Below are 10391 nucleotides of genomic sequence, written 5' to 3' on the forward strand. Positions count from 1 at the left end.
GAAATCCCACAATAAACGCAACACGATAACAATAAACAAGACACGACACGAATTAACCGACAACTTATGTAGAACTCCTACAAATTTCATCAACTTCAAAAAAAAAATAACAAAAAAAAAAGACATTTAGATTAGATTATAATTATGAGTTTTAGTAAAGTTTAAGCGCTTTATCTGTTTTTTAATTGCTAAATTTTAAAATAATATTAGTATAAACAAATAACTAAAAAAAAGACTTTAAAGAACAATAATTATGTTTAAAAATTTAATATTAATAATCTAAAAAAAAAAAAATAATCAAAGAATGTTTGCGTCTTCAAACAAGAATTTGTTTCCAAATCACTTCGATTGTTTTCGTTTTATTTAAAACGTAAAATAAATACAAGTAACCATGGAGATGAAAAGAAATGTTACAATTGAATTGATTACAAAATTGGTAATGGTTTGGTTTCTATTTAGTGACTTTTTTTTTTGATTGTGCAATCAAAGTGTAAGTAACCATGGTTATTTGTTATATAAATTTACAACGTTGCAATTTCGATTTGAAGTTGTTTACGGTTACTTTCGACAATAACCCTAGGCTTTTTTTTTTGTTTGTTTTTGTTTCTGTTTTTGTTTTTGAATAAATGAATGCGCGTCACGCGATGGTGAAGGGAAGAAGAGAAATGTTGTTGGAAGAGAAACAAAAAAAAATTAAAGTGAGCTTGGAAGTTTAGGAAACAGATGAAGATGCAAACATTTACGATACGGGATAAACAAATGACGACGACGACGCACGCTAAATGTACCCAAGGTTACTCGATTTTTCAGAACGGACTCGCAATTTTAATTAAATTAAAAATTATATTGAAACATTTTTAAACCAAAAAAAACTAAACAAATATTTACGAATAATAATAATAATATTAACGAATCCTCTCCTAACTGTAACAAACAAACACACACACACTTATATTATACATATTTTTTAGATTTAGTCTTTTTACCTGAAAGGAAAAATTTTTTAAATTGCTTAAATTGTAAAAGAAAAATTCTCGAATTTTCGTTTTTGTTTGGAAAATGGAAACGGATGTACATAATTTTTCCCTCTTGTATTTAATCACCTTAAATATATATTTGACTTATGCAAAGTGCACGTTCCGAGTGTTTCTCTAATGATTTCCCTGAACACTCGAGAAAGTTTCCTTAATCCGCTTTTAAAAAGGGTTTAAATTGGGGAGAAAGTTTCGAAAAATCGTCTCCGAAACATTTTGGATGAAAAATCCAAGTCAGTTCATTGATCCACGTCGAAGGGTGAGCAAGTGCTTCGAAAATGCGAATACTGGCGGTAAGTGAGTCTCGAAATTATTTTTAAATTCGCATCAATTTAAAAACAAAATTGTTTAGTTTTTGTTGCTAATAGCAACCATTCACAACGCACACTGCGATGACGGCTCTAGAAGCAGAAGATTGGCCTTGGATTTTGGCGGTGTAGTGGATAACGCTTTGGGTTTTATGGATGCGATGGGATTCGATGGAAGCGGAATCGAATTGCTGAAGAATCTCTACAACGCTGCGGTCGCCGAAGAGAACCTTTTGCTTCAACGAAAAGCCATCAAATTGTTGATGAGGACGTGCAATTTCATCTTAGGTTACCTTCCTTCTGAACCTGTCAGGAAAAACAGCCAATTGGAAGCTTTAAAACACTTGAATTTGATACGATTCACCAAAGGGAATTCTAACAATTTGAGAAGAATCGAAACTCGTCCAAAACGCAGCGATTATTACGTAGATTTATCAGGACCAATTCCGGTGGAGATCACCACGCGAAAATACGCGGATTCTTACAAAATCTCCGACGATTCTCGCCGATTCCCCGAATCCACCATCAATAAGAATTTCTATTTCAAATTCGATTTGGATCAGAGGAGCCATAGGAATCAGAAACGCGAAACGCAGCAAGAAATTCTGTTGAGAAAAATCGAAAAGGCCAACGAAGAAATCGAGCAGATCAAAGCTGATATTCGAAAGTTGATCGAAGAGATTAACGCTTCTAATCCTGACGAAAAAATGCAAGAAATTAATTTTGATCTGACGAATTCTGATGAATTTAAACAGGAGATTGATTTTATTGATTTATCTTTAATGAATAATGTGATGACTACAGATTTAAATGAAATTGTTACGACTTCTACTGAAGCGCCATCTCTGGACGATATCGAAATTACTACAATAGTACCTGATGATGTATTGAGTGATTCAAGCGAAGGTGATAATCGCAAAACGAAGATTGTTGGAATCCAAGTGGTGATTGAGAATGATTTCAGCACGGATTCGTCTCTATTTATTGATGATTTTTCGACTGGGGAGGAATTGCGGATTGACCAAGTGAGTAAAGTTGCAGATGCGAAAATTGATAATCAGGAGATTTCATCTGATGATGTTAAAGAAAATGATAATCTGAAATACTCAACTGATGATGATGAAAATGTTTATGGAAACGAAAATTTGAAAATTTCATCTGATGACGAAGATTTCAATGAAGAATGTGCGACTGAAGTTTTATCAGTTGAGGAGGAATTGCGGATTACCCGAGTGAGTGAAGTTGCAGATACGTTAATGGAAATTGGCAAAATTTCTAATGATGTACCAAAGGAAGAATTTGATGTTAATATTGTGGATGTGACTGAAAAATCTGAAGCTTATGATGTTGCAACGATTGATTCCGAATTAAACGATAAATCCAATGAAACGACTGAAGTTAATGCTGATGTGGTGCCAACAAAGGAATTCGATGTTAATATTGTAGATGTCACTGAAAAAGATGATGTTTCTGAAGTTGCCGATCCAGAGTTGACTGATTACGAATCGTTAATGGAAAATGTTAATGAAGTTGTCTATACAACAATGACGCCCAGTGAAGCACCATCTACTGAAGAATTGTCGACCAATCAAAGAACAGAAGAAATTGATGTAACTACAATATCTAGTGCATTTGAACATATTGTAGATGTAACTGATGTAACAGATTTAGATGATAGAACTGCGAATTCAAGTGAAGATGGACGGGAATTGGAAAGGTATACAACCGAAGCTGCAGATGAAGAAACCACAACTTTAATGGATGAGATTTCAACATTGAGTGAAGAAGCTTCAATTGAAGTTACAACAATCCAAGAAGCATCGAGTGAAAGTAACAATTTTGAAGTATCCTTGATTGACGTAGATGATGTTACTGAGGTTGCAGACTCTAACGGTAAGATTGAGAAGGCGACATCTGATAGCAATTTCGAGGAATCAGTTGAAATTTTGAACGCAACCGTTGAACCAACAGATGACGGTGATCATTTAACGAAAACTTTACTGAAAATTGAGATCAATCCAGAGACAGATGAAAATGAAGAATTCAAAGATGAATCCGTATTGGAAGATTCTGTAAATGAACCGTCGAATTTCCGAAGTTTCCGTGTGAAACCTGATTTGATTGATAGCAACTTTGATCCGTACGATGATGATTTGCTTCTGGTTTATCCTGAAGATTATAACGATGAAGATTTCAAAGAGTTCGGGGCTAAAATCCTTCCAGAAACGAAAAGTAGTTCGAAGAAGTCCGATAAAAGATTGAAATTAATGAGGAAAAATGAAGCTGCGCAAGTAATTGCTAATGAAAAGTTACTTGCAAGGAACGATGAAGCTTTGATGAGAAAAACGGTTCAGTTTCCTAAGAAATCAACTGCGTTTTTGAAGATTGAAGACAAATCTGAGAGGAAAACTGTTAAACCAAAAGTGGTTACTTCAAATTCAGTACAGATGGCGTTTGAGTCGAGCAGAACAGTTGAGAGTCCTAGCGTGAGTCTGTTCAAGAAATACCCGGTCGAGGAGTTGGAAAATGCCAATCTGAAGGATGAGCCAAATCCGGCTTTGCCGGAAATCTTCAAAGCGCTGAAGAGTTTCAACGATTCGGCTGAATTCGATTACGTGCCGACGTTGATCGATTGGGACGCTTCAGATACCAAATCGAATTTCAAGAACGTTTCCGAAGTCTTAACCAACATACAAGAGCACATCAACAATAGCGGAAAGTTTGTTTTGAGTAACGCTACAGAGCCGAAGAAGTTCGTGTACGTCGTTGTCAATAAATCGTTGATTGCTTCGCCGATGAAGAAACGCGTTAAACGGAATTTGAACAGCAATTACTTTGAGAACGCTGTATCGCGTTTCAGGCAAATCTCTCCGAATTTCGAAGGATTTTCGTACTTCAATCATCAACCGAAGAGATTCAACAGTTACTTGGAGCCAAAACCGATCGGTAAATTGATCAAAGAATCACCTGCATCGGTGAAGGATCAAGTGGTTTCTTATATAACAAAGAAGAAAGAAGTTTCTAAAGTTGCTCCAAAAGATGAATCGAAGAACGAAGATGTCCAATTCAATTATTTACCGCACGTTAACATCAACAAAGATTTCGAAGAACCAAAAGTTATGTTGTTAAATCCACAAGAGTTTTCTTCGAATTTCAACAGTTACGACACCGAAAACTGGTTCAAAACTGTTCATTCCGAAATGAATAGGAAAGTTTTCGATGCGGAAGCACCCAAAGAGATGTTTTACGGTGTTGTGCCGAACGTTAAGAGATTGCATCCGTTCTTTTCGGAGAATGTTGTTAATGATCTGTTGTTGAATGCTGAAACATCAACAGTTGCGAAGAGTGAAGAGGAAATTGGTAATTTCAATGAAGAATATTATGGATTCAATTTTTTGCCTCTCTACGATAAGTACAACGATTTTGCTGATATGAACCAGAAGATTGAGAATAAGTTAACGTCTGTTGATGATGGTGAACCTCCAGCTACCATGTTTTACGGGGTTTTACCGAGCAAAGAGAAATTGCAAGATTTTAAGTCGGTGAAACAAAATTTTGGTTTCGATTCTTTACTTCATCGTGAAATGTTTAAGGAGTTTGAGGAGATGAACCAGAAGATCATGGATTTTTTACCAGATAAGTCAGCTCCAGCTACCATGTTCTATGGAGTGTTACCAAATAAAGGAAGATTGCAAGAATTTCAACAAACTCATCTTGGTTTACTCGATAGGTATAGAGATGTTGATGGGATGAACCAGAAGATCATGGATCGTTTACCAGATAAGTCACCTCCAGCTACAATGTTTTACGGTGTTCTACCTAATGAAAAGAAGATTGTAGAGTTCCAGAAGTTCCATTCATCTAAAGAAAGCTCTGAAGTTGATGATGATGATGAAGAGTTCGTTTTCAGGGAGAAAGGTTTCAACGAGTTACCTTACGTGAAGAACAATCAAATCTTCGATACGAAGATTTATTTCCAGTTAGTCTTGGATAAAGTGAAGAGGCAAAGGGAGGAAGCTTTGAAAAAGACGCAATCGAATGATAAAATTAAATTTGAGAAAACGAAATTTGGAAATGCTAACGATGATCACTACGAGGAATTCGTTTTTAGCAATTTGCCGCATTACAAACCGAAGAAATTATTCCAAGAGGATAGAACGAATTTGGGTGAAGACAATGCTGGGAAGATGAAGATTGAAGTGAATTTGGAAAAAGTGAAGGAATTGTCGAAAGAAGATGATCAAAATATTGAAGCTACAACCTCATCTGTTGGAATTGAAGAAGGAAATGAAGATGAAGATTTGAGCTTCAACAGTTTACCGCTGTTTGATCAGAAGCAAAAATTCCAGTTTGTTGAAAATGATGATCAGAAAACTTTGAATATTGATACCACAACTTCGTCAATTGTAATTGAAGATGAAGTTTCTGAAGATGAAGATTTGAGCTTCAACAGTTTACCTCTGTTTGATCAGAAGCAAGAATTCCAATTTGTTGAAAATTATGATCAGAAAACTTTGAATATTGAAACCACAACTTCGTCAATTGTAATTGAAGATAAAGTTTCAGAAGATAAAGATTTGAGCTTCAACAGTTTACCTTTGTTTGACCAGAAGCAAGAATTCCAGTTTGTTGAAAATGATGATCAGAAAACTTTGAATATTGAAACCACCACTTCGTCAATTGTAATTGAAGATGAAGTTTCGAAAAATGAAGATTTGAGCTTCAACAGTTTACCTCTTTTTGATCAGAAACAAGAATTCCAATTGGTGAAGACCGACGATCAAAGTTTTCTGAATTTTGATTCAGACATCGAAAAAGTGGTAAACGAAGATGCCGAAGAGAGCTTCGACAATGAAGACAACAATTTAACGGATCTGTACGATGTGCGTCAATTGGTAAAACCGAAATTGAATCAATCGAAAGTTGAGAAAAAGATACAAGAACTTGAAAAGATTTTGAGCGAAGGAGTCGATGATTTACCAAAAAATGATAAGATCGTGAAGAATCAGCAAGATTTCTTCACTGAAGTGGGATCAGCGATTGGGCAGAATTTCGGTACAAATTTAGCGGAAGATTTCCGAAAGTTCGTCCACAATTTGAAGCAAAACGAAGATCACCCGAAGACTCGACCGTTCAACATCTACAAACCTGCTGTTAAATTCAACTCGATCCTCCGCAACATCACCGAAGACCAATACATTCCACCTAGTACAGTCGCATACCAAACCGACGATTTACCCAACCTCGAGGATCCGAGAATCGTAGTTCCGTCCGGGATGAAAGCGGTGAATCTGGACGAGAATACGGATGGAATTCTTCAGGCTTTGGATCAGATCTTGAAGATCGAAGCTACGACGACGGCGAACAATCGGAATTCGGATGAGATCGTTAAGAATCTGGGTGTGAAGAGTTTTTCACAGTTGAACAGTCATCGTGGCGACGTGATGGATGACTTGGAAAGTGATGAAAGTGTTGAAGAAGACGCGTTCGAAGAGTTTCCTTTGGACGGTCATAAGATGTTATATCTATCAAAGGTGTACAATCCCGAGGAAGACGTGGATGGAAAGAAACTTTTGGCTTTCATGTATCCCGAGTTCGGGAAAAGAATCGATCCCGAAACCAAATAATTATTAATATTGTTTAAATTATATAACTATTGTATAAGTTTAGTTAATCTTGATGTGAAAATAAAAAATCTCTGCGTGCTCTAATAACTAGTTCCGTTTTGTTTTTACTTGCGCAATCTTTTTTTCCCGAGCGAAAGCTATAAAAAAACAATGCTTCTACATCTCACACAACTCTCAAAACTGAAACACTTGAATCTTTGCGCACTTCCGATGTTTCATCCATTTCTTCACATTTTTTTTTTTATTTGCACATACTTACACTGTGTTCATATTTGTATCATTTCCATAATGAGTTATTAATCATAAACTTTCTACTATAATAATGACGACGACGACGTTCGTGCATTACTTGCTTCTCTTCTCTTCAATTTATTTTATTTCGCTTCGTTCCTTTCCCATTGTTAATTCCGTTTATTATCGATGGTCGTAACTCGAGGAAGCCTTCTTAATCCTCATAATTCATTGCATTAGAAATCAAATGTGCTGTTTCTTCTTTTTTTTAGTATGCTTTGTCAGAGCATCTTATTCCGTTTTCGCAATCCGCTCACTCCTCTCACCATATTTTAAAATTCATTTATTTTGTTTGTTACTTAATGCTTTTGTTAACGTTGCTTCATTGTCAATTAGTCAAACAAAATATTTTCTTTAGTTTTAGTTTATAACCTCATTTTCTTTCAATTTTTCAATTGTCTTGCTTTATTTAATTTTTGTTTTAGTCAACCATATTGTTTTTGTTTCGTCTTTGTTTCAGACAGCCATATTGTTATTGCGATATATTTTGTTTCAGTCAACCATCTTGTTTTCTTAACATTTTTGTTTCAGTCAACCAAATTGTTTTTGTTTCGCTTTTGTTTCGTTTTTGTTTCGTTTTTGTTTCGCTTTTGTTTCGTTTTTGTTTCGTTTTTGTTTCGTTTTTGTTTCGTTTTTGTTTCGTTTTTGTTTCGTTTTTGTTTCAGTCAACCATCTTGTTCTCTTGACACTTTTGTTTCAGTCAACCATCTTGTTTTTGTTTCGTCTTTGTTTGAGACAGGTATATTGTTATTGCGACATATTTTGTTTCAATCAACCATCTTGTTTTCTTAACATTTTTGTTTCAGTCAACCAAATTGTTTTTGTTTCGTCTTTGTTTCGTCTTTGTTTCGTTTTTGTTTCAGACAGCCATATTGTTATTGCGACATATTTTGTTTCAATCAACCATCTTGTTTTCTTGACACTTTTGTTTCAGTCAACCAAATTGTTATTGCGACATATTTTGTTTCAGCCAACCATCTTGTTTTCTTAACATTTTTGTTTCAGTCAACCAAATTGTTTTTGTTTCGTTTTTGTTTCGTTTTTGTTTCAGACAGCCATATTGTTATCGCGACATATTTTGTTTCAGTCAACCATCTTGTTTTCTTGACACTTTTGTTTCAGTCAACCAAATTGTTTTCGTTCATTTTTTTTTGTTGTTTTATCCAATCAATTTTTCTCTTAACTTTCTTTTGCGATTAATTTTTCAATTGAAGAAGAATTAAGATTGTTTTCTTAGTAATAATTCCTAATTTTCTATCATCTATAATCGTCAATATTAAAAGATTAGATTGATTCAACACAAAGCGACAATATTTATAAGATATCTTCAGATGAAATTTGGTGTTGTTGATGGATGGAATGTGAGTGGCAGTAGTAGACAGTCTCAGGTCACAGGTTGCGGCGGCAGCTCTCTCGCATTCCGAATGGGACCGCTTTTATGGAGATAGCCAATTTTTCAGGTTTTCGCTAAAATCTCCAACCCGTTAATAACGGCGACGTCTCTCGTACACTCGCAATCAAATCTCTTCGTGGTTGCGCAACGCGTGCATACTTTTACCTTGTCCACCTCTCACCTGCGAAGGAATGCGACATACGATCGAATTGAATGTATTTGTAGTCTTAACAATGTTTCTTCGTCTTTGATGAAAGCGCGTTAGCGCAAATGTGAGTGATGATTGCACAAAATCGCCGGAAATTGATCGAACGATTCTCAGGGACGCGCAGCAATGTGCGTGAATGAAGAAAGTCACGAAAACAACGATATCAATCGCAAAATAATACGGACACTAAATAATAATATCAAAGAAATCGCTGTTTATTTGCTTGAATTATGCATCAATTTCTGTTTTAGTCTTAATCATCTTTTTTCTTTTCTACGGTTTGCTGCATTGTTTCAATTTGACGTAACTTCTAAATATTGACAGCCTTCAAAAGATGACAGTTCCGATTGTCATATTTTGTTCGTCTCGAGTTGCTGACGTGTCTATACAATGTTTTGAAAACAAAAGAAATGCAATTGATGAAAGTTTGACATCCCGAAAACGCAATCGAAAAATTTCTAAACTGCATGTCCCATAGAGGGCAGCCTTAATGTCCGATACATGATGAGAGCTGCGGTCGCGTAACGCCACCACGATGATATCATTTTCGTGCACGAAAAGAAGAATCGATATTAGAAAACGTGTATTTGTTCCATCGCTTGCACAATACGTACGTGTATATAAATGCAGTAATAATAATAATAATTCTAATTGTTTTGAGTGATGATGAAATCAAGTAGTCGAGGTTTATATTTTTAATAAAATTCAATTAAAATTGAAAAATTCAATTTTTATTGAATTTATTAAAATTTCAGACAGTTTTGATGCACATCTTCTATTTTGTAAAATCTTTTAATGTGAATAATAATCAAGTGTCTTGTTTTGATCATAAACGTCAAATGTGACATTTATGATCGTAACTACTTTCCATTGATTCCATACAACAAATTATTACTTATTATTCGGTTAAGTTTGTAGCGTTTCTTGATTTCATTGAAAGTAAGAAACTTGTTTCGTAATCGTACTGTTTAAATGAGGTAAAACGATTCATAAATTAAACGTCAAAAGTTAAGTTTAATATTACGTAATTTAATGAATTGAAGTCAAAGACGTTTTACAGTGACACCATTTTCAATGAAGTAAATTTGATAATAATTAAACGTCAAAAGTGACGTTAATAATGACGTTCAATGAAATCAAGAAACGCTACAAACTTAACCGAATAATAAGTAATAATTTGTTGTATGGAATCAATGGAAAGTAGTTACGATCATAAATGTCACATTTGACGTTTATGATCGAAACAAGACACTTGATTATTATTCACATTAAAAGATTTTACAAAATAGAAGATGTGCATCAAAACTGCTCTGAAATTTAATAAATTCAATAAAAATTGAATTTTTCAATTTTAATTGAAATTTATTAAAAATATAAAATCGGATCATTATTTGCCAACGACATTGAGGCCGAAATCAGAGCGACTACTTGATTTCATCATCACTCAAAACAACTCAATGACGTAACATATTTTTACTTTCAATACATTCAATGAAATCAATAAACGCTACAAACTTAAACGAATAGTAA

At 34.6% G+C, this 10391-nt stretch overlaps 1 protein-coding gene across 2 annotated transcripts; it reads left to right on the forward strand.

The window, feature by feature from the left end:
* The first annotated feature begins 919 nt into the window (after positions 1–919).
* Positions 920–7042, forward strand: LOC108557358. Of its 2 annotated transcripts, none has more exons than XM_017913843.1 (2): positions 920–1331; positions 1387–7042. In XM_017913843.1, exon 2 carries the CDS (start codon positions 1495–1497, stop codon positions 6967–6969), a length of 5475 nt encoding a protein of 1824 aa, XP_017769332.1. In that variant the 5' UTR covers positions 920–1331; positions 1387–1494; the 3' UTR covers positions 6970–7042. The 2 variants fall into 2 exon arrangements, with proteins under 2 accessions (XP_017769332.1, XP_017769331.1); XM_017913842.1 differs by having other exon boundaries at positions 920–1327.
* The last annotated feature ends 3349 nt before the right edge of the window (positions 7043–10391 follow it).

This window comes from Nicrophorus vespilloides, unplaced genomic scaffold (assembly GCF_001412225.1).
Source record: "Nicrophorus vespilloides isolate i.1.1-1 unplaced genomic scaffold, Nicve_v1.0, whole genome shotgun sequence".
Lineage (NCBI taxonomy): Eukaryota > Metazoa > Arthropoda > Insecta > Coleoptera > Silphidae > Nicrophorus > Nicrophorus vespilloides.